This window comes from Montipora capricornis, chromosome 7 (genome assembly GCF_036669925.1).
Source record: "Montipora capricornis isolate CH-2021 chromosome 7, ASM3666992v2, whole genome shotgun sequence".
In the NCBI taxonomy this organism is placed as follows: domain Eukaryota; kingdom Metazoa; phylum Cnidaria; class Anthozoa; order Scleractinia; family Acroporidae; genus Montipora; species Montipora capricornis.
The window spans coordinates 25106665-25131916 of record NC_090889.1 but is presented as its reverse complement, the minus strand read 5'-3'; the positions used below and the strand labels follow the sequence as shown (position 1 = coordinate 25131916).

General features: G+C 38.7%; 2 protein-coding genes across 3 annotated transcripts in view; both read left to right on the top strand.

The window, feature by feature from the left end:
• LOC138056622 (small ribosomal subunit protein mS25-like) overlaps positions 1-25252 on the top strand; it is a 194238-nt gene that overhangs the window by 99667 nt on the left and 69319 nt on the right. The gene's annotated exons all lie outside the window — the stretch shown is intronic.
• LOC138056559 (muskelin-like) lies at positions 19-22217 on the top strand. 2 transcript variants are annotated; one of them, XM_068902374.1, is made up of 24 exons: positions 19-153; positions 246-315; positions 1503-1645; positions 2128-2216; positions 2526-2635; positions 2885-3022; positions 4612-4666; positions 4844-4918; positions 6422-6720; positions 8315-8413; positions 8732-8790; positions 9182-9268; positions 9873-9927; positions 11195-11247; positions 11501-11571; positions 11894-11961; positions 12324-12409; positions 13641-13830; positions 15361-15422; positions 15536-15587; positions 18480-18530; positions 19268-19337; positions 20186-20229; positions 21310-22217. In XM_068902374.1, the coding sequence occupies exons 1-24, from the start codon at positions 23-25 to the stop codon at positions 21388-21390; spliced, it is 2238 nt and encodes a 745-aa protein (XP_068758475.1). In that variant the 5' UTR covers positions 19-22; the 3' UTR covers positions 21391-22217. The 2 variants fall into 2 exon arrangements, with proteins under 2 accessions (XP_068758475.1, XP_068758474.1); XM_068902373.1 differs by having other exon boundaries at positions 11891-11961.

The window sequence follows — 25252 nt, the reverse complement described above, 5'->3', positions numbered from 1 at the left end:
GCCAATACCTTCCCATAACTACATGCAAGCTTTTTTGTTCCTGCGCATAATCGTGAAGTTCGCCAAAATGGCGGCTTCGGGGACAGCTTCACCGCGAGTTTTAACGTACACGATCCATAAGTGTTCAAGTTATTCTTCCAATTATTTACCGACGTAAGAGCTCTTGATTAGTTCTTCCTCTCGTTTGATGAAGTGTCGCAGAGCTGTCATCGGCTCACCTTGGAAATATTTTGAATTTTCTACAGGAATATACTCGTTGATAACCCGAACGATCAGAGCTCCCGGTGGTCTTCAGACAGTAATTATCCACCCCAGGTAAATAACGACCTCAGATCAGAATAAATTGTTGATTAAATGCAGAATACAATTTGTCCATTGGAGAGGCAGGAGAGGTAAATTTAAACTCAGTCCTTGCTTTTGTAAAGGATTCTGGATAAACTTTCTTTATTAGATAACTGGTTTTGATTATGCTTATCTGCCGGGTAGCGATTTTATAAAGTGGGCAACGCTATCCACCTTTTGGACATTCCTGACTTTTTGTTCACTGGGTGGATGGAACCATCTGCTGGATGAAATTATGACTTTCCAGTATCAGCCCAGTCAAAATGGTTTTGAGTAGTAGGCATCTTGCCCTTGCCTGGTAGGGGGGTCTGAGGCTTGCTCCCCCAAAATATTTTGAAAAATTTGGCTTCAAATGGTTGTATCTGGTGCATTTTAGGGGTTTCCCTTGTTTTCAAGAAGTGTGAACATGTAGTTTGATATAAACGCGACCATTGCAGTCGATAATGGTAATTAATCAACAATTTTAATCAAACTCTTCAAATTTTTAAAAAACATCAGTGTATTAAAATGCAAAATTAAAGGTGAGCATTAGCCCTACTAATGGAAATGGGCCCACACAAGGACAGAGAAAAACTCTGACCAGGGTGGGGCTAACGCTCACATGGTTCATATGGGGTAGAAAACTAGCACTTCACATTACACTCTAATCAGTTTAAGTCTGTTCAAATATAAGTGCTACACAGCTAACGTTTGCAAAGACGTAATCCTTCCTTGCACTTGTACATGTTCATTGCCGACTGACTTCAACATCTTCAGTTCACATGGCCAGTTCTCCGGTCTGACCTTGCAGCTCAGTGGGTAGAGCAGCGGTGATCTAACCCGAAGGTCATGGGTTCAATTCCCAGCCTGGTCAGAGTTTTTTTCTGTCCTTGTGTGAGCCCATTTTCGTTAGTAGGGCGAACGCTCACATGGTTCATATGGGGTAGAAAAATAGCACTTCACATTACACTCCAATCAGTTAAGTCTGTTCAAATATAAGTGCTACATGGCCAACATTTGCAAAAAGGTAATCCTCGGAACCTTGCCCCCTACTAAGTTACATTAATTTTGATCAAAACAAATTAAGATCTGCAAACAAATAATAATTATCTTAGTTTATCTTTCATATTTGTTTGATATTCCTCCAAACATGTTAACATAATTATTGTTACTTTGTTTAGTTTCTCATTCTCAAACTGGAGAAACCAGCAATTGCAATGACTGTAACTTTTGGTAAATACGAAAAGACCCATGTCTGCAACCTTAAGAAGTTCAAGATTTATGGTGGATTGAATGATGAACATATGACAGAGTTGTTGCAAAGGTACAGAGTAAACAAAAAAATCATTATTTTGTAGCAATTAAAGAAAATTTTATTGATGGTGACAGCGAATATTGTACAGGGGTGCAGGGATGTCCAGCGCTAGTCTAAAAGAATGGCTAGACACTTAAATAAAGTTACTTTTCTTTTTTGCGGTGAAGGTAGTAATTATATGTGTAATTTAATTTAAATTGTTTCAAAGTGAGCTTGAATATCATGAAGGTTAGTGCAATTTAAGATGGAGCAGTTGTGCATCATCTTTGTCCAGGACCAATATTTAATGCATCTATTCAAAATTGTTATTATAATGCATCAGGGTCACATTTATCCTGTTTAAAGATTATTGATTATTGAAATGCTGATTTGAGTTGTACATACATGTAAAATTTTTGTAGCATGTCAGGCAGTTTTTTTAAAGATGGCATTTTGAGCCAGAAGCATGATTCAGAGCTAAATTAATGTACATGTACCTTGCTGTCTTGCAGTGGCTTGCGGAATGATGATATGAAAGAGACATTTAATCTGAAACATGAATTGCACGGCAAAATGTTTCCTTGCAATTTTATTAAAATAGGTAAGTGGACTCCTTTTGTTTGTACATGTAATTTGTGGCTGTACAGTATTTAAATGACAGCCAAAATCTGAGCATTGAAACATGTATAAGTCCCTCAAAAAATATAAATAGTTGTTGCAGTTGGCACCCTTATATCTAGGGTCATTGAGAAAAAGCAGGCTGGGAAGGAATTACAGCCTTTTACATAAAAGTGCACATCGTTTGAGCATGAAATTGACCCATTTTGTGCAACATTACATGTACTAGGAAGGTACTGTAAAATCAATTTTTGTTTAGTAAAGGTAATTACTTGATCAACGTGCATTTTAGTTCCAATCATGTCGCATGGACCCAGCTTCAACTTTAGCATCTGGTTTGTGGAGCTGCAAGGAGTGGATGACCCAGAGATTGTTGAACCAAGCCTTGCATGGTTTAATACAGTAAGTGTACAATGTAGAATTAATGTGACAGTATTTAAGCAGGTGAGTTTTTGTATTGTCAGTGATATTTACAGGTTGTTATCAAAATTAATAAGTTTTTTAAAACTTGTATTAAGCAGTCCAAAATGTCCCCTCCATTAAGAGTTCATTTCACTTTTATAATTTGTTTCTGGATTCAGATGCAAAGTGTGGAATCATGTCTTCCTGCAATTTAACTCCTGGATTGCATTTTAATGTTTTTCCTTTCAGTATCGTGAAAGAGAAGCCATTCGTCTCTGCCTCAAACATTTTAGACAACAGAATTATACTGAAGCATTTGAGTCTCTACAGAAGAGAACAAAAATATCTCTTGAACATCAAATGCTGACAGAACTTCATGAGAAACTGGTAAGAATAGACAAGTTTGAAACCGCCTTCCAACACCTTAATAATACGGATATTGCAGTGTATACAGTCAGGTACAGGTATGTTGTGGTTCAGTTGTCTTCTTGGCTTAAAAGTTTTCAAACCAGTTCAATTTTCAATTTTCTTTGTGTAATATTCATTATCATAATCTCAGACTGAAACAAAGGAAAATCAAACTTGAACTGATTTTAAAGGGGCACTGTCATAAGCTGCGCATGCTCGAGTTTGTTTGCTCTTGAGCCCACGGAAAATTCTAGCCACCATTATGGATTCACACATGAGTCACGTATATTCGCCGGAGTTTCTCCTTTGTCCACCATGGCCCTCCCCAGTGGACACCATTTTTAATTTGTCGATTCAACTTGAAAAAAGTTAACCTACATGTAACACTTTTCAAGTTTTCACAAGATGCTAGCGCATGCGCTTCTCGTGACAGTTTCCCTTTAAAAGAATTGAACCATGGAAAAATTGAACCACAACACCATAATTACAGTGTATTATACCAAAGTTTTGTTGAGAGTCAAAGGTACATTGTATTTTCCCCAATTTCTTTCATCAATGGTGTTGCTTCGCTTGGCTTAGTGACAAGCTACATGTACACGGAATATTAATAATTGATATTCCATGTACATGTAGCTTGTCACTAAGCCAAGCGAAGCAAGGTCACTTCACATTTGCAGGTTAAGCAGAACCATGCATATAATTAAAATAATTTATATATGTTAATAATGATTATTGTCGCTTGCTTACATTGTCTTTTACCAACAATCAGCGTCAAAATTGTTGAGACACTTATCCTTTAGAGTCGATTTCAAACTCGGTGCACAAATGGCCCCCTCCTCCGCATCCCCGGGACACTGTTGTGTTTTTCTGTTTTCTATGAGCCTTGTCGACAGCAGTACAACATTGATTAGGGTGGGGGAGGGAGGGGTACCCCTGAAACATACTTTTTGGACAAGTTTTCTTTGCAAACAATGAATGTGTCGTTGCCAGTGTGCTCTGTTGGCAACTGTCTCAACTAATTTTGTCGCTGATTGAAGCTACATGTACAGTATGTGCTAGCATAAGGTACAATGTACATTTGCTTTGGTGCATGAGAGCGACCTGGTTTTGTGGTCTGTCAGTATTGGAGTTTTGCTCTTTTCTGATCAACCTAGCAGTGACGTGATCACTGCCTGGTTTCATAAAACTTTAAAAAACTAAAAAAATAAAATGAAAGGAACTCAGGTTAGTTATCATAATAACGCTCTGCAACTAAGTCGTCTGCTTGTGCTATTATTGGTTGAAGTACTGTTGACAGTTTGTTATGATTCTTTTTGAGATACATTCATGTAAATATTACAGTAACTTGACTAATGTGTTGTGCTACATGACTGTATTATTGGTTGATGTACATTGTACTGTCATCTGTTATGAGTTTGCACCATTGAATCCATTTTGAGGTTTAATTTGAAAGCATATGCCACAGGCTCTTGCTTAATTTATTGTGAAAGAGAATCAGTTGCTAAACTTATTCTTTAATTTACAAATCATGCAAGCATTTTGTTTCCCTTTTGTTATGGTATTGTTAGGTAATAAATGACGACTTTGAAGGATGTGAAAGGTTGATGGAAGAAGCAGCAAATAGTAAGGAGGCGATGAGCTTCTGCAGGCTTTTGACTTTGAAAACATCATCTTCGTCAAGGATTACTTTAAATGTGATACTGCTTATCTTTTGTCACCCTTCTTTACAGTTACTATGTTAAAGGGTTGGGTACAGTACATTCATGTCTAACTAAGTTTTCTTATGGAATTTTCCCACAGATTCAGTCTTTTGTCAATATATTAGTCAGCTTGACTACAAGCCAAAGTGGACAGCAATCATGCCTCTTCCTCAAAGTGAGACACTTATTTAGTTACTTATGCTCACTTTTGTACAGAGAACAGTGTATTTGGCTCATTGAGGTGTCCTAGGGGTGGAAATTTTGCCATTGGTTGGGGAATTGACCACTAATTAAGAAAAAGATTGCAAATCCCCAGGGTTGTTATTTGGTGAACGCTGGCTGATGCTTTCACAAAAGAGATGATCAGTCATTGGTTAGTCTTGTGTATATCCTGTGGTAGACAACAATCTGCAACCAGAGGACATTATCAAGATGCTAGAATAGAGATACTGTGGAACTTATATAGCTACATGTATCAAGCATGCAAAGAAGTTGACACAATTAAAGTCAAAATAACTGAATTATTTAACAGACAAGCTTTCCTCTCTCGATTCTATGTGCAGTCTCTGCAGAACAGGACCTCAGAATTCCTTTGAACTACCTGTAAAAGGAAAGGAAAGGAAAGGAACTTTATTTAAGTGTCTAGTTGTTCCAGCGCTGGAGCACTAATTGGGGACACTGGCAACTGAAATTAACAATGAAAGCAAATCAAGTCAAATGTTGGTTTTTGAGGAGAGGGGAAACCGAAGTACCCAGAGAAAACCTCTTGGTGCAGAGTACTGTAGAGAACCAACAAACTCAACCCACATGTGACGCCAGATCTGGAAATCTCACCCGGGCCACATTGGTGGGAGGCGAGTGCTCTTACCACTGCGCCATCCCCGCACCCCCAACCTGTATGTCATGCATTGGAACTACCTGTCCATTAAAAGCATACTGTATGGTGTCAGGTAATTTACAGTACTCTCGCAACGAGACGTGTTCATTGGGAAGTTAGGGAAAAGTGATCTACTGAATTATTTCATAATCCTTGCAAAATTGCATATCTGATCAAGTCGACATTGTACTAAAAGCCCCAATTTTGATATTTTTAAAGAGATAGTTGATATTAAATATCCAACTGAGAAATACATAGCTTCCAAAAATAATACAGAGAAAAAATTTCAGGAAAAATGGCAGGTATATATAAATAATAGATCAAAAGTGTATATGTAGAGAAAACTTTTTCGAAAATTCCTCAAGAACGAGACCATGCTAAGATGTAGTTTGATAATTATGTGTACATCCTAAAATAATAACAATTTAGGTATTCTCTATTTTCGAATTCCCCATAATACACTTTGTTTGCCCCCCAAATTTTGCATAAACCATTGTTTTCAAATGCTCTTGGGAATATGCAGTGTCCCCAAGAGCATTTGAAAACAATAGTTTATGCAAAATTTGGGGGAGGGGGGGGGGGGGGGCAAACAAAGTGTATTATGGGGAATTCGAAAATAGAGAATAAACAGTAACCATTTACATGTATGTAATAATAATTTCTTTTTTGTTCGCAAATGAATATGTAAATATGTGGAAAAATAATAATAATTAAAATTTTAAAAATGATGCCGCAGAAAGTGGCATCCTTTTCGGAATGAAAAAAAAAGGTAATTTACAGTAACAACTTTTTTATGTGCAGATGAACACAGTACAAGTTGCCCTCATCCAGGCATGAGGGGTGGGCATCAGATGGCAATTGACATGGAATCCCAGGTTATTTATCTAATTGGAGGATGGGATGGCATCATGGACCTCTCTGATTTCTGGTCATTTAGTGTTGAGTCTGGTCACTGGAGCTGTTTATCTAGCAACACCGAGGAGGATGGTGGGCCATCTGCAAGGTCTTGCCATAAAATGTGTCTGGATGGAAGGAAGAAGCTGATATACACCTTGGGAAGATATCTAGACTCTCGCACAAGAAATGCAACTCCTCTTAAGGTCCAGATTCTTGGTGTTTTCAGAATAAATTATTATAATAATTATTAAATATACATGGCAAGACTGCTTATGCTTATCTGAAGTCTTCTCAAGTGCATACTTTCTTTACTTCAATTTTCTGCCAAATGTCAGCCAATCTTCAATCAAAAGCTAAGTTCACCATACTTTAATTAATGCACTGAACTCATCATTGGCTGTCATATGAAGCAAGTGAAAACCATTGGATGATTCATGGTTGAAAATAATTATAATTAAATGTATTGCTTTTGCTTTATTTTGTCATGCAATAATACATGTATTAGTATTTTGTACCACACAAGTGACCAGTGCAGTTTGATTGGTTAACTCTGAGGTGATAAAGAAAGTGCTTTTCACTTCTGAGTAGATGAAGAGAAGCAAAATGGCTTTCTATAATAATTGTCTCGGTAGGATCGTTATTTTTTTTACTCTGCTTGTGTGGTATTAATATGTACATGTATATTCAAAAACAATACTTAAGCCTCAATGTCATTGAAAATGGTTGACATGGACCACTTTTAAAATGTGATGGCGGCCAAATAAAATATTCTTCTATTTTAATGCTAATAAGCATTTTTAGCCTCACGGCCTACGATGAGCAATTTTCAAAAGAATTTTTGTTTCAAAATGAGGGCAGTAGGTGTAATTAACATGTAACATGTAATTAACAAAAGAATGTAAATGTGGTCACCATTTATGAAAGTGGTCTGTTCACCTCTGCTGCAATAAATTATTGTGAATAATTATTTATTTCTGTGAAATTCTGAATGGGAAACGTGATAGAGAATGTATGAAATATGATATATAGAGGATATTACACAGGGCAAGAAGATACTAATTTTGTTAGAGTGGCAAGAACAGTATCTCACAATACTGTTCTTGCCGCAAGTAAATAAAATTCATGTCTTTGAGCTAACATGTAATTTTCTTTTTATCATATGGACAGGAGTGTTTTACTCACCATTTTTCTTTCTGACACCGAGTACAAACTTCATCACAAATTCTTGCAGCTCAATGGAAGGAATTTCTTCAATTTGTGCATTTCTTCTTCACTTGCAAGGAACTCCGTGAATAATTTTAAGTTGTATGAAGTTTCATTCTTAATATTAGCATTTTCTTGTTTCTCAGAGAAGGGTTTTATGTCAGCTTCAGAGAACTCCACAAATTTATCGCTCGCCAGTTTTCACTGACTGTTTGCACAAGCAACCATGCAAAGGCAGGAAATGACGCCATCAATATCCTCACTAGTGAAGATATGGAAAATGTGCCACTCGTGTCCCGCGTATAGTTTTGTATGAATTTTATGAGTGGTGTATTTTCCAGTAAAACACTCCTGTCTATATAATAATATGGGATACAAAATGGATTTACAGCTGTATAGGTGACCAGCACCCAGATAGCTTCACTACAGTTCTGTTCTCTCCTGTTCAAGGCTTGAATTTTGCAGTCTTCTTTCGTAGCTGGTCAAGTGCAATGATCACATTTTTATGAGAAAGATATGTCTCATCTTTGTGCCAAATTCCTCCCTGTAGAAATAAGGTGAACGTGATGTGATTTTTATTTCCATTTTAAACAGAATGATTTTTATGTGTATGATATAACATCAAACCAGTGGACACTAATAAGCGAAGATACATCAACTGAAGGGGGACCATCCTTAATATTTGATCACCAGGTAAGGTGAAAAATGTTGAAATTTACAATTCACAATCATACAACAAGAATTAAGAAACGATTGAATTGATATTTTTGAGTGGAATATTAAATCAATCTATTCAAGTTCCCTGTCGATCTCATCCATCCCTTACCCTCACCCAAAGCCGTCATCCCCTCACCGACATCTTCTGTCAGCTTCCTTATTTACCGGTACACCCCATGCTAGTCTCTAATGTCACTCACCCTCCCCCCCCCCCATCTTCAATTAACTGCACCCCACCCACCCTCAAACAGTGGCCAACATCTTGACAGTCACTAAAACATACTTCCATTGCAGATGTGTATAGACGTTGAGAAAAGCACAATTTACGTATTTGGAGGCCGCATACTAACAAGGTACTAACTACTTAAAAACCGAGAGTGAGGTTGTTACGGCAAAATCTCAAACTGAGACCTTGCCATATTGACCAAGCGATAGCACAGCTAGGCCAAGGTTTGAGATTTTTCTGTAACGACTGAATGGTCAAGGTTATTGAGTTGTTTATCGTATGACTAAGAACGGTTCTATTAAAAACTAATTTGCAAGATCCATAATCGGCCCATGGGCATTACGGGAGAATAATGCCCTTGCGCTTAGCTGCTTTTAGTCAATCACAGCTGGCATTATATAAAGTATCGGCCAGAAACATTAGCCATGTAATAATAATGCATAATTTCATCATATTTTACAGTGACTCTTTAGTTCTTAATAGTAATTACACTGTACATGTATTATTGTTTCTTATAGTGCTGGATCAGATGAGAGAGGACAGGAGCCAGTCTTCAGTGGACTTTTCTCTTATCACTGTCCAACCAATACATGGACCAATCTCAAGTAGGTGGTGCAGACCTTGTAATAATTATTATGTCATAGATGATTGGTCAATTTAGCTTTTCTTGTACTTTATTATCAAAAACATAAAAAATGTTCAGCAGTCAAACCCTGCCTGGTCACATCCTGAGCAAAATCTTAATGAAACCTTCAAGACAGTAATTCCAGAGCTTTGACTGGTCAGTACAGCTCACATAGCACTCTGTGCTAATATCTTACTGAACTCCAGTCCTTTCCTTGGTGTTGTGACATCTCGTTTTTCATGTTCAGTTTATCAACCTCTGGCTGTGCACTCTCCTTGTGACCTTATGGAGTGTAGGCCATACAAGTAAGTTTCAGTACACAAATTTTACCATGAAAACAAGGTGAATGGCAGGTTTTAGCTTTCACTTGTCTAAGGAAATCAATAAACACATGCACTAAATAAACGTTCTTGTGTTTCCAACTCACTCAAGTTTGCCAACCCAACTTGGGATTTTAGTACAGTAGGTCACAAGGAGCGGCGGAAACTGATGTTTTTTTTATCAAACCTTTCCATTATTATACCATTTTAACATTTGGGAATTTGTTGCTTACTTTTTATTTTCTAATGAACATTTTTCTTCAGAGATGACTGTCCAGAGTTACCATCAAGAAATGGTCATTCCATGTTGTTTCATACTGTAAGTGCCTTAATGTATATGACAGATTTATCTTTATTTACTTGATCAAAAAAATCATGGTTTTCTGAGATAAAAACAACCCTAAAGCTTTCATACCAATTTTCATTCTATTGTTGGTTTTCAATCACGTGATCAACAGCTATGTTTTTTCAACGAAAACAAAAGAAGACGTTTGCATAATAATAGAGTTCAATTGTCAGAGGATTGGGTCGGGACACAAATATGGCCACCGTTTCTTTGTTTAGGGGCACAAACATGGCGGCTGTGACGTCATCTGAAAACCGAGAAGACCTTTCAGCTTTTTAAAAATTGTAATTTTCACTTCCAGTAGGGTACAAAACCGCGATAGTAAGGAGAGTGGGAACAACAGGTTAGGGTTAGTGACATTAATACAGGAACGCAGGGAACTTAAGGGATAGAAATTTCGATCAATTATCTTTTGCATTATTACAAACAAATACAATGCATCTAAGAAGCAGTTTCAGCAACTTCTAAATCGAAAAAAAAAAGGAAAATTCCTGCCCTGGAAAAATTATTCCCAGTCTCCTTACTGACGCGGTTTTGTACCCCACCGGATGCATGGCAGGAACAATAGAATTCCTATGGGAACAAGTGTTCTTTCTAATGCAAAACATTTTCATTGTTCCTGCCGTGCAACATGGCTGCCGTGCAAAACTTCTATTTTTGGCTGGGTTGTCCAAAAGCTAGTCGCCCAGTAAACTTTCTGGTTGTCTGGGACGACCGCTAATTTCAAGCATTGTAATGGACACTTTAACAAAATTCTCTTGACCCTGACTGACTTGAAATGATCATCACGGTAGTTATGAGTGCCACATTAGCAACAGCGAAATATGAAAGCCTGAAAAATTCACGTTTTAACAGGATTCGAACCGGTGAAGTTCTCTACCAATAATAATAATAATTGATACAAACGTACTTTCTATGAAGCCAACTGGGAGCTGGGGCCCGTTTCTCGAAAGTCCCGAAAACTTTTCGAGCCCGAAAAAAGCCACTTGTAAAACTGCCAACCGCTTGTTTTGGAAGGCCTGTCTTTTAATATGTTTTCAAGGTAACAGAAAGAAAAATAACTGTGAAGTTTGACGACTTAAATCCTCTTCGTTCTTGAGATACAAAGGGAATTGAGACACCCGAAAATGGCCCGTAAAGTTTCGGGACTTTCGAGAAACGGGCCCCTGGTCATCTTGTTCGTTGATGATGATAAGATGGTTATTGGTCAACCTCTTGTGCTTTTTCTTCACAATTGCAGAGCAAAAGGCTTTTATATATCTTTGCTGGACAAAGAGGGAAAGAATTTTTAAGGTATTTGCATCTTTATTTGATTGACATTTTGCTAGACGCTGGAGTCGCCATGACAACACAGCTAAAAACTGAGATCTTTTTTTCTAAGAAAAGATTTTTGATCGTTTTTTTTTTCTGAGAGTTTTTTATGTCAGGACTTTTATTTGAGCCTAGATAATGCTCGTAGTGATGACAAAACGTAAATAAGAAAAAGAGAAAAATTACAATTTCAATTAATTTTAACTCGTTCCCTATTTCGTCTTATTTTTTCCAGTGACTTTATTACATACAATGTGGATACACAGGAAATCACTAAATCATTAGTAATCGATAGCAATAATCAAGGTAAGGTGTTAGTGACCTTTTCTCTGTTTGCATGAATTTGTTGAAGCTGCCTCCTGCCGGCTCATGTCTTCAGGGTGGAAACAGTGAGTTTTGCCGATGCCCCCCCCCCCCCCCTCCCTCCCTTCTTACCTTCCTCTCTCCTTGTCCTGGTTTTGTCATTTGTCATTTGACATCATCAGGACTGCCAGAAGTCGAAGCCCTTGGATGTCTCAAGCCCTAACTTCTACAAAGCGACGTTGTTGATAAATTTCCATAGAAATGACACGCCGTCCTTTTTGATTGACAACTGATACTTTCTCTGATGTGAATTTCACTTTAGCAGTTCCTGCAGCCGGCTTTACCCAGAGAGCAACAATTGATCCAGACCTTAATGAAATACATGTTTTATCAGTAAGTATTTTCTGGCCAATCGCAACGAAGACAGACAACCACGTGAACCAATCAAGGGTTGAAGATGATGTGTGCGACCGGCGGAAAGCGCGGGAAAACGTTTACCTGCCAGTGGCGATGTGATTTGATTTTGCTTCCGATTGGTTTAGAAATGGGCGCGCATCTTTTATAAATTACGGAAGGAAAGCAATGACCGTATTTAATATGTCGTCTCGGGAGAATTCAATGCGTCCGTTTTGTGCAATGCAATAAGATAATAGAAAAAAGGAAGACAAAAAATAATGATGAAGTGCATGCAATGAAGGTGTGTTTTGCATCATTTTTACCGTTATGCTATTCATAGTCCGCGTTTGGCTTTGCAGGGTCTGAGCAAAGATAAAGACAAAGAAAAAAGCGAAGAGACTGTGAGGCATTCGTTTTGGGTGCAAGACTTGGAGCGCAAAACATGGTATGTGTTGCGTGTATGCATATTAGTCATCTTAACCATGGATACAGAAATCTAGTTTGATTTTTTTTTTCATTTTGTTGTTGCTAGCTATACACCTTTATTAATATTCCAAAATGGCCGCCATTTTTGTATTCTTTTGTTTGGTTGCAAATTGGCTCTTTTGGCCTCGTTTAAATGTTCTTTTGAATTTTACGTTTGAAAGCGAGGCCAAAAGGGCCAATTTGCAAGGAAACAAAAGAATACTAAAATGGCGGCCATTTTGGAATAAGGTGTATTAATAAGGTTAAATAGCTTAGGGATATTCGGGAAATCCGAGTTCTTCCGAAGAGGTGTGGAACCCAAAATTGAATGTTTGAATTGCCGCATACTGTACATGTTTGAATTTTGACACTAAAAACGCGCCACGGGGCAAAAGTGGTACGTGTTGTTGTCTGTATCCAGCGATTTGCAGGTATTTGAGAAATAAAAGCCTTGAAACACGAAGACGCACTACGAAAGGGGTCGCTTCAAACGTCTGTTTTTGTTCGAACTCATTCAAGCACGATTTACAACCCAAGATGGCGATCAACAAACAGCAACATGGAGACGGAAGGCTTAACAGATATTAGCAGGGTTTGAAAAGTGACTGTGGATTTTGAAAAAGTATAGCAGATAACGTCTTATTCCTACGGACACATTTCCGCTGTGTTTGCATCCAGTTTACAAGTTTCAGCACTTGGACACCTTCAATTTGACTACTGTCTGTTTTCGCTGTTATGTTGTCTCTTCGATCAGTAGTCCATTCAGAAGATTACGTCAAGCCGACCACATTGCTACAGGAAAGGCCAGACCACAACACCGGGAACTACATGTCCTACTCTTTTCTACTAGTGTGTGGGATCTTTAACGTCCCACAGAATTTATGAACATTGAAGGGTTGTGAGACGGAGCCTACGGTTTATAGTCTTTATCCGAGAAGACTTGAAAGTCTAACCATTTTCGGATGTAATTACAAAGGCAGCACTTTCTCCTCAGTTATGTTAAGACCCTGAGTGTTGGCCCGGCCGGAGTCGAACTCACGACCTCCCGCAAGACAGCCCGATGCTCAACCAACTGAAATTGGATGATCCACGGTTGATTGATAAATCATTTGCATTTGTCTAAAGTACCACGCCTTTTATAGTAGGTCTTCGTGTTGAAAGTGACTCTGCTGTATTTTTTTGTTTTTTTTTTTTTTTTTTCATCATTAAAGGTCGTGTGTTTACAAGAATGAGAACATGGGCCATCATTATTGGACAAAAATGCAAAATGTGGAACCGTGTCCGCGATTTGCTCATCAGCTGGTGTTTGATCACATTCACAAAATTCATTACCTTTTCGGAGGAAATCCAGGCAAATTCAGCTTACAAAAAAGGAGATTGGATGACTTCTGGTCTCTTAAGGTACGAATGATTATAGACCACTATCATAAGTGGTGACCATCTTTACATTCTTTTGTCGTTATTTGAGGACGCGTTCAATTGACCCTATTCTGGAATAAGAATACGTGGAGTGATGAATAAAAATTGTGTGGCGTTTTGCAGCAACAAGGAAAATAAAGCTATGTTTAAAATAGCATTTTAGCAGATGTTTGACAATGTTAATGTGAATGTTCTGCACAAACGAAGGATTTCTAACTTCTATTCCATGTATTCCTATTCCGTAATATGGTCAATCGAACGCGCCCTAAATTTGACGTATACACTGCCCTCATTTTGAAACAAATATTCTTTTGAAATTTGCTCTTCGTAGCGAGGCTGAAAAGGCTTATTAGCATTAAAACAGAGAGTATTTTATTTGGCCGCCGTTGTGAAAAAGGTCTATACGCGTAATTGATGGTATTATATGAACGTAATAGTCGACATCCAAGGTACATTTGCTTTGCGAATAATAAACTTATACCAGAAACCCATAAGGGTTGAAACGTGTAACGCGCGTTCACAGCTTCCGAATATTCAGTGCGAACTGATTGGTTAAATGTTTCAGTGCTAAGTACCATATTTGGAGATCCCTCGCTTTTGTTGTTCCAAATGTAGTACTTAGCAAATTGAATATTCAGAAGCTTGTTTCCCAGAACACAAGGGGCCGTTACACGTTTCAACCCTTATGGGTTTCTGCTTATACGTAATGCAAATTCCATTAATTTAAGCTCAAAATCGCCCATTGTGAGGCGACGTTTCATGAACTCACAGACCCTTTCTTCATCATCTCAAGTGGCTGTATCTAGTTCAATTATCAAGTGGCTATATCTAGTTCAATTATCTCTTGACCAACAGCCCTTTTGATTCTGTAAGATTTAGTAATAATAATAATAATAATAATGATAATAATTTGAGAATAGTTTTATTACTCATACTGCGCAAAATTCATTATTACAATCAAAAAAATACCGATAGAAATAAAATTAACTATGCTAAAAATATAAAACTACATCTATAGTGTTAATTATATTATAATTACAAATAGATTAAAAAAAAAATAGGTGAATGTTTATCGTAAAGAATAATATTGACTTAATTATTTACAAAACGTCAAACAAAAATATAAAATCTAAACATTAAAATAAGCTTGCTTAAAAAGGTACGTTTTGAGTTCTCTCTTAATAATGTTATTAATAGCCTTAAGGCCTGGCGGCAAGGCATTCCACAAAACTGGAGCAGCAACTGAAAAGACTCTATCTCCACTTGTCTTGGCCGATTTCACTGCGGGCCGGGCAAGGGTATTATTACTATTACTATATTAAAATAGATATTGGGCCGCCAATTCTTTCCTCGAACCAACCCGAACATGAAACACTAAGTCCTCCCATTCACCTTGAAGCGAAACGACGTGGGTGCGAAACGCCATGACCCGAGATAGCACATACCTGTCAGATTACTCTACTTTATAACATTTTTGTCTATTTTTGTGTTTATTTTCTTGTCATGCTGCAGTTGTCAAGACCTTCCCCAGACTACTTACTACGAAGGTGTCGATATTTAATCCGTAAACAAAGGTAGATTTTTTATACACAAGTTTGCGGTTTTTTTTTGTGTCCTTTGCTTTTATCGCAAAACTTAACCTTTCATGTTGGACACACCCTTGTAAACCGGTTTGTTTCTTGTTTAGGTTTCGCGAGTTGGCAACACGTGATCCTTTTGAAGCTCTTCGTTATCTTCAGGTAACTTTAAGGACGAAAACCAACTAACTATTGTCATTGCGGATACGTTCTGCGTATCTCGAGATACTAAGATTTCCTATGGGTGGCCCTTATTAATACAGGGGTATTTTTGCGCGGTTAAAAACTATGCAGAGAAAGCAGAACTTAGCACGTGCACCATGCATTTTTCAGAGATGATTAAGCTTAAATTTGGAAAAGAACGCCATACATTGCTTTTTATTTTAAAGCTTTTTTTACAAATATTGTTGATCAGCTATCTTCGAAAAAATGCGTGGTTACCGCCAGTTTTCTTTTTGGATTTCAATAACACTTGTTAAGACCTGCATTTCCCGCATATTTAGTAAACCGCACGAAAATACCTTTGAATAAGTAGGCATAGATGCAAGCCAATTTTCATAATCGTCACGGTGTTCCTTTAATAAACTGTGCTCCCCAATTTGAACATCGCTTGTGTCTAAAAACAACGACAATTGGGGGATTAAGGGGAGTCAAGGTGGTTTAGCGGTTATCAACCGCGCCTCCCAGCTCTGCTACCCGGGTTCAACCCTGGCTTAGGGTCGTATGTGCGCTGAGTTTCAGTCGATCTCAATCTCCGAGGGTTTTTCTCCGGGTACTCCGGTTTCCCTCCCTCATCAAAATTGACTCTCAGTCAATTACGTCCGGCTGAGGGCGGATACCCTCGATAGGGATAACCTCTGGTATCCTTCCCTTTTATTGAATTAAATGAATAAAATTGGTATTTATTTATTTATTTATTTTATTTATTTTATTTACAATTAACTTCACAAGGTATCAATGAATGAAATGATATATGAAATGGATCATATATGAAACCAAGTGAGCTATGATCCTCGCAGTTATGAACGCAATTTATGCAATTGCTTAGAGAAGCCTGAAAAATCCAGCTGCATTTATCCAAAACTGAAAACAATGCCAACCTTGAGACTTACTTACCTATCAAGGGTAATGACTTACTTTAAAAGTCTTCTGATTGGTTAGAAAGGTCATGTTTTGCGAAAAAAAAAATCGAAAAATAACTCTGTGACACAAGTAATAGGGAGCTTAAGGTGGCCCAAACCAGTTTCAAATCTTGAAAAGAAACGTTCTTAGAAGGATTAACACTACAACACTTTATCACTTAACAGTATGGTACCATATAAAGCACCAATTATTGCTGAAAAAGATTCGGTCATTTTTGTGTCGTAAAAAGTTACCGCGGCAACAGGAAGCCCTGCAAAAACACCCCATATTTTGGCTTTAGCTGCTCATATCTCAAAACAAACTCGGTAATCTCCATTTTTTATTTCTGAAATGTAATCAGCATACCAGACTGGAACTTTCTGCAGGGTTTTAAAAAAATTCAGTGGAGCAGATGTAGAGCTACCTAGCTCTGAATCCGCTCCACGTAATTTTTTAAAACTTTTCAGAGAGTTTCATTTTGGCCTGATGATCGCTTTTGTGCAATAAAAAATTGGGGTCACCGAGTTCGTTTTTCAGATATGAGTAACTAAACCCAAAATATAGGGTGTTTTTGCAAGGCTTTCCTGTAACCATGGTGACTTGTTAGGTCACAAAAATGACGTTATCTTGTTCAGCAATAATTTATGTTTCACATGGTACCATAACATTGCTGTTACGTGATAAAGTGTTGTAGTGTCAATCCTGCTAATAACAAGGTCCCTTGAAAGCGTTGAAACTGGTTTGAGCTACCTTAAACACGCGACGTTTTTGAACTACGAACAGTAACCGGAAGTGATCTGTTTTCGTATTTAACTTGTCTTGACATTAAAACACTTATATTGCTAAGTATCTGCTCACCAACAGAGACGACTCGTTTAAAGTCTTGGAGAGGCTCAAAAACGTCTCGCTTTTAAGTGCGCACGCGGTCATGGGCTCCTCTACCACTAAGCCAAGTTTCTGATTGGTTGAAAAAAGGGTGCGTGTTTTTTGGCCAATCACATGGACTGTAGAACAGTCAGAAGACACTCCGCTAAACAAAATTCCATTCGAAACTCAACTGAAAGGGGCAGAACCAGGTTTCACAACGGCTCTCGGAAATAACCCAGAGTACATTGCACACAAATTAATAATACGCAGGAAATAATCTCTCCGACCCCTAAATACAAACGTCTGTAAATTTTTCATTTTTCAACTTACATTTTTTCACCCGATATCACACCTGATGTGCCGAAACTTTGCAGGGTTACTAAAGTAAAGGTGCTCTTTCTATAACTAGTTTTTAGTTTTAACTTATTTGAATTTTCGGCCGACATTTTGGAAAAGGGTCTATGGGGTCAATCTCGTTTCCTGGTGTACTTTGTTTGGTTTTATTTCTTTGTTTTGTTGGTGGCTTGGTTGCTTGGCAACGGGCGAAACGGCAACTGAAAAATCAGTGGCCTAGACAGGATTGGAACCCGCGATCTTCGTAATACCGGTCGGATACTCTACCCACTGAGCAACCAGAACTCCTAGGGGCTAGTTCGTTTCTCTGGGTTCTTCATGGACTGTGTCCCGTTCGTCTGCGGGCTCCACAAAGTCATGCGCATCAGATTTCGAATGTAGCAATAGACTAGGGGCGCTTTCCTTTTGTCAGAACTGACCGGCCAGACCCCATCACTTTGCAAACAAAATGCAACCATTTGAAGGAACACTTCCCTCGTATTCTTCCGGAGGAGTATATAGGATCCTCGAAGTGTGTTAATTTGGATGTGTTGTAGAGTTATTCCTTCCAAATGCCCGGACTGGCCGGTCTGTTCTGTTAAATGGAAAGCGCCCTAGGATTCAGCTATCCTTTCGCCCGTTGCCAAGCAACAAATCTATCATCCTTTTCACGGAGGCATTACACCTTCAAACAAGCATAGCTGCATTCTTTGTTTTGTTGTTCACCAATAGAATGAGCTTTCACAGACAGTTGCCCATGATGACCCAGAAGAAAGCAAAGAGGTAACTGCACTGCCTAATGTTTCTTTTAACACGATTGTCTGTCCAACCAGTCTGTTCTTGAACGAAGGAAGTTCGTGGAGTTGTACAATTATATTGTTCCTTGACTGGACCAAGCACAACAAAAGCCTGAAAAGCGTCATCCCACCAGAAGCACGTGTATACCTTTGTGTAAGCTGAACTTTCGGTCACTCGGCTGTCACAGCAGTCGGTTGGTGTAAAATGGGGATTTCAGATTAATTATAAACCACGGCACCCTGCAAGCAGAGTCTCTGCAAAACTCACCAGAGGGCGAGCAAGGGAGGCTCTGCCGAAATTGCGTCAAGTCTCTTAAGTCGCCGCAGCTCAAGTGTCTGGGCTAGTCACTCCGGTCAAACCGGTTTAGGCAGCGCGCGCATCATATTTTTGAGCCTTCAGTACGAATATCAATATGGTGTCTAGGAGTGCGATCGAGACTTGGCCTCGGTTTGAAACTGTCTCCAAGCAACGACTTGCGCATACTCAATAAAGACTTAACACGATTTCTGCAGATTCCTTCTTTTCTCGTCGAGATAACATAAACGGGGATATGCACAGATATCGATAAACGACCTCCTGAAGTCATGCTGGTTTATGTGAACTTGCAAAGATGGTGCTCAATTTTTTTCAGTAATGAATCCGATGATAACATATGAAATTGCCTCGCCGAAATGGACATAAGCGAGTTTATCGACGGTTTTTGTTAATTTTTACTTCAACAGTTCCGTCTTCTAGCGTCTAACCTCTTTGCACGTCAACAATTAACGGAAGAACAAATGATCACTGATTCAGGTAAAATAGAATTAGACTACAGACATCGGTCAAGCTCATTTATTTTATTTCATTTATTTGTTTTGCCACAACCATATTTGCAATTTTACAACGATAAAGATAAAATTGCCAGAAAACTAACGAAAACGCGAGGCATACCTGAAATTTATAGGTTTTCTCTTAAAGTACCATTACAAGAGTAATCGAACATGTGAAGCCCCTTCCACGTGAGCAATTTTTATGTGCCAGTCTTTTGTGACAAGTGAATTGTCTCGAGTGGATTGAGAGCAAATTATTGCAAAAAAAGTCTCACTTATATGTGGGACAGAAATCTGTTTGGACAGCGGACACTAGGAAACTAACGGGAATTGGTCGTGAGAATAGGGCTTGGGTTCTACTACTGTGCAATGCTTGCTGGACGCGAATCGTACATGCGCCAGATTTTATTTCTCACAAAATTTGAGCATAATCCATCATCACCCGCAAATGAAATAGTAACAAAACTTGCTCTTGCGGGCGGGTCTAAAGGAAGTGGAAGAAAGTCAGCGAGTTTTCTGTTTAAGAACGGATTCACGGTTTTTGCTTCGGTAAGGAAATCTCTTAACTACATTTTGAACGATGCGTTCTGAAGAATGGTAATATAATTTGATGTTGTAGTCCTGGGTACGATTCTGTAAGGAAAAAGGAGTATCGGGTTTGGGGGAATGTTACAGCTGAAAGATGGAGACACGTTGAAATAAGTAAATCTCAAAAGTTTAAGAAACTTCGTCGTTTTGCATCTCAAACTTGGGGCCTATATCCATCTGTGCATCCATTCTTATTTTTTCAATCGAAATGTACTGAATGAATTTGTTCTTTTGTTTGTTTAGAGTCACTGTCACCACCCAGTGATGGGTTCGCCGGGAGAACACAGGTAAAAAATATTTTTAACAAGCAGGAAGGGTTCCACCTCAAAATGTCAAATGTATCGAGCAAGTTTTCCATGCGCACATTCCCGTCCTTTTTTCGTTTCATTGTACCTTCAATGTATTGTCTCACACCACTGCTATCTTACTGAGACAACACCCCACCCCACCCCACCTCACCCCTGGCATTACAGACATGTTTTTCACTGCATGGTGACGACCGAGGCATCAGAATTTTCAGTTCCCGCTTCTCCCTGCAAGTCCACCTAAGTTTGAAGTAGACGTTGCCTTTTATCTTCAAGTTTCACCTTGTATGGGTCATAGAAGGCGGGTTAAGCACCAAACACGTACAGTCACATCATGTGGCAGAGCTTGTAATACATGTATTCCTAAGAAAATGTGCCTTAACTTAAGAACCTCTGCATTTCAAAGTAGCCTGTGACGTTATCCCGGGAACAGCGCATTGTCTCTCACTAGAAGCTCATGATCCTGAAGCATTTAATTCTGGTTTAGAGCTGGGGTGTTTTTGACTTTAAAATTTTCCTTATTTGGATGTAACGTAGCTCGTGCATTTTCCCGCGCGTACGGCATCGATCTTATTTTTGTCCATATTTGGGCATACAATTGGTGTCCCAAGGAAAAGACTTGCATGTTACAAGCTTAAAGGTAATGCGCTTCTGCTCTCACTAACTCATTGTACTTTAAATGACCGCTAGAGTATTAAAAATCAAATTCCGAGGAGAAAAAGGCAACCGATGTTTGCCATAGATCAAGGAATTTAACCAAACAACATAGATAGTTCATTCTCCATTATATCAATGCAAGTTATACAAAGAATCGATAAAGAGAAGAGAAAAGGGATAAAAAATGTGGAACTCACACCATGCACTAATGATTACAAAAAATATCAAATTGTGAAAGCAATGGAGGAAAAAAAGATACAGCGAGTGTACAACATTAAGTAACTAGATAACTAGCTAATACTAACATGTATAACCCAAGACCTAAGACTATGAAAAGGAAAAGAAGAACCAAACGATAAATATTTGATGCAATTTGACGTTGTTTTTGCTCTTTTCTTTTCGCAGCTGTTTGATACGTTGGTTGCGTTTTTCCCGGAACATATGACTCAGCCGAGGGAAAATCTTGTTGATCTTATCACATTCTAGCTTCATAACAAAGCACTGGATTGCTAAACAAGAACAAACCACCAATGAACGGGGCACAGGAATGAACGCCTGTCCCAAGAACAGTTACCACAGCAACAATGTGGATGAACCGTGACGTAGGAACGTCAGCCATGTCACAGAATCTTTGTGTGATGTTTGACTGCCCCTAGCCTGAAAACGCGTGACGTAGACCCGAAGTGCGAATTTCTTTCAAAAGCGATTCTTAGCCACGGGTGTCACACTCCTAGCGATCTCCAGAGGTTTTGCAAAGATAAAGTGGATATTCTCGATTATTCGCAGTTCCTGATCCCCTCGTTTTCATCAACAGGTTTTTCTGATTATTTGAAGAGCGCCTCTCAAAAAGGATAGTTCAAAACTTGAAACAGTTATTTTTTGACACGTACTGCGCGGTGCAAGAGAGCCTCCTTTTCAAAACGAACTCAAGCGTTTGTCGTTTAGTGATGCTAATTTTAGAGCATATTTGATTGAAAATTTATCATTTTGGAAAGCTTTTTAGATATAAAAGGTGTTAGGTAATCGAGCGATCTCAAGTTCACTTCGGAAATTAATAGCTACGAACTTTGAAAGTTTTCAAAATTTAATAAGTCCTTGGTCTATTTATTCCGAATTGTACAAGAAGATAGCATGTTATTTAAAATACACTCAAAAAAATCTAGAGGAAAGATTTATATACATTAACTTCGTTTAGCTATGACAAAGACTTTCGTCCAAGGATTTTAGTACTCTGGTCGCATGTCCCTCCCCGAGTCTCTGATTGCTGATAACTTGACCATACAAAATGAATTAAAACAGCTTTATAGAACGGTTTTCAATTGAGGGTCGTAAAACAAATATGATATACGATACCATAGTATTTGCTTCGACCAATCACAACGGGTGCAAACAGTGTGCAAGTCCTGATTGGTTTTGGGTTTCCTTCTCATTGGTTGATAACCTGGCGCGAGATTTTTAAAGTGCTGCCGTGATTTTTAAAAAAAATATCACTTCCTCCTTTTCTTCGAATTTTGAAAGTGTGTTTGCTTAACACCTGACTGGCAAAATTTTGAGCTTTGACTTGTATTCAAAGTTGGGTGTAAGTTTTGGATTTCATGTTCCACCTTTACTCACGTTCAAAACTGACCGATTAGACCCAGAGGATTGGATCTAGGGAAAGTGACGTCATTTACTCACAGCGTGTAAATGCAGCTTATTTTATATGCGAAACAACGAAACTCCCGCGCTGCATATTAATTCAGCCGCGAACACACTGATTGCATTATTAAACTGTTGAGTCTGCGACGTCATTCTCCTCGATCCAGCTCTCTCAAGATTTTAAAGTTCGTAATGGCGGACTTAAGGTTATGATTTAAAACCAGGGCCCGGTTGTTCAAAAGCCGATTAACGCTAATCCCAGGTTAAAAATTAACAAAGAAGTTTATTTCTCTACTCCCAAATGCTTTTTAACGCTGATATTCGGCAAAACTTTACATGATAAGTTAATTTTGAAAAACAGAAATAAGGAAAAGAAACTTTCATCAAAAAGTTGAAAACATAAAACAAAAGTTTACACTAATCCTGGATTAAGTTAATCGGCTTTCGAACAATCGGGCCCTGCTTAAAGCGTGTAAATTGCAACTCTTTTCCATAGAACAAAGCCGGGGATTTTACGACACCAATTTTATGCCCCAGTTTTGACAAAAATGAGATCGAAGCTGCACGCGCGGGAGAATGCATCAAAATAAGGAAATTTTTAACTTAAAAAAAACCCAGCTCTGAACCAGAATTAAATGGTTCAAGGTCTTGAGCGTCTGTATAAAACGGTATGTTGGGCGTTTTGAACCAACAAGGATAATTAAGATATGTATAAATAGCCTTTTAGCGGGTGTTCGACAATTTTAAAGTGAATCTCCGTAAAAACGAAGGATTTCTAACTTCAATTCCACGTATTCCTATTCCGGAATACGGTCGATCGAACGCACCCTAAGAGTAGCAATTGGAATCGCGTGATTGCTTTCGACAGACATTTGATATCTGCTCTATCTTGCGCAGCTTTAGAGCGCGTTGTTTCTCCACGGGATTAACGGACTTCGCTCTTACTGAATGCGCGCGCAATGACGTCATTTTGTTTCCGAAAAAAAGCCAAACGGGCGGAAATTTGCTGTTTGAACAAGAGCAATCAGCCAGGATAAATTAGATTTCCATGGTTTTAAGACAAAACAACAGCCTACCGTTTGCGAAGCTCATCGATTGCTGTAATGGGGGCTAGCCATACGTAACATGTAGCCGAGGAATTTCGTAGTTTGTTTGACTGACAATTAAGGCACTTTCTCCTAACAATAAACCGTTCTCCTCCGACGTCATCCTGAAATTTTGGCAAAAAGGCTTATGAAAGAGTGTTTAGTCGAATTTGAATAACCAATAGAGGTTATCCCATGAGGTCTACCACTGTGATTTTTCGTTGGCCGGCTAAAATCTTTTCCAGGCCCCGAATTACTGCAACGCACGAAACTTGAGACGTCACAATTACATTTATGACGGAATGTCACCTTCGAAGTGATTTTCATTTGCGGCGAAATTTTAAGATGTGACCACAAAAAAATGTCTGTGTCCGTTTTTTTGAACACATCTGGGTCATGGCTTTTAACAGCCGTGGCACTGGGATTAATTTTGTTATCTACATTCATATGGCTTTGTAATTCGTGTTGGCGAAAGCGCGCAAAACCTAAACTTCAAGCAAAGGAGTCGAATGATCTGTTTGTGGAATCTTTAAGCGAGATACCTGAAATCGAGGTAAGCTTCCACAAAATGCCATTACTTTAATGTTTTAAATAGGAAACCGATACAAGAGGTTTGCACTACACTTCCATCAAGCTTAGCACTTGCAGCATTCAGTTAATCTCAGCGCGGCATTGTCTATGTTTTTTACCTTGCTTTACAATCGTTCTCTGAGAGTGGTGCGTGATTACAGAATGGCAAAATGGTTGCTGAAAGAAAAAGGCATCCGGAGTAGAAAAGCAACGTTTCCCAGCAAAGTCGTGTCCAAAGCAAGAGGACAAATCTAATGCTTATTAAGGCACAAACCTTGCCCAAGGCGAAGAAAATATTTAAGGAAAGAAAAGAGTATTCTGTATTGCCTTTTCATTCGCAGGAAATTACACCTGATCCTCAAAGCAACAAGTCGAAAAGGAGGGAATTGGTAACCACCTACTGCACTAACGGGTGTCAAGGCGCATGCGCATGTCCTGCGTTTGATCTCAACAAGAGCCTAACGTTGAGCGAGCCCTCAATAAGCGTGCCATCCTATTATTTGACGTCACCAAGTCAAGGTCCGCCAACCCCACAGGCAGCTCGACCGGAGAGTGAGAGTAGTTTGAGGCAAAGGCGATTGATTCAGAACCTGAAAGACAGGTTTGCCAAAAATTTCGGAATTCCGTTATTTGGTAGAAAAACGAGTGTCTGCGAGAAAGATACAAGCGAAAAAGACAAGGGAAGTAACAAAGAAATGAACGAAAGTGCAAACCATAAGGAAGTACATATACGCGACGCGGTGAAAAAAGCAAGGAAAGGTGGATTACAAAGGAAAAACGGAAGTAACAAAAAAGTTAAGAAAGGCGGAAGTAGCAAAACCGGAAGTAATGAAAAAGTACATGACGGTGGGAGTGAGAAGAATGTCAACAAAGGAGTAGAACACGAAAACGGAAGCAATGAATTTAGTAACTACGGAAGTAACGTGGACATATTAGAAGGAGGACATCGAACGGAAGTGAGCGAAAGCGGAAGTAAGAACCTAGTTGAAGAGTTCTACGACGATGAGCTTAGAGAGCGACAAAGAAAAGATTCTTTAAGATTACTTAAGGGTATG

What these genes read in the sequence shown, in the direction of transcription:
- LOC138056559 (XM_068902373.1), top strand. Translation starts at nt 23, where the DNA reads ATGCAAGCTTTTTTGTTCCTGCGCATAATCGTGAAGTTCGCCAAAATG. An exon ending in TTGCAATTTTATTAAAATAG is followed by an intron (nt 2,217 to 2,525) that starts GTAAGTGGACTC and finishes CGTGCATTTTAG; the next exon opens with TTCCAATCATGTCGCATGGA. An exon ending in GGTTCGCCGGGAGAACACAG is followed by an intron (nt 20,230 to 21,309) that starts GTAAAAAATATT and finishes TTCTTTTCGCAG; the next exon opens with CTGTTTGATACGTTGGTTGC.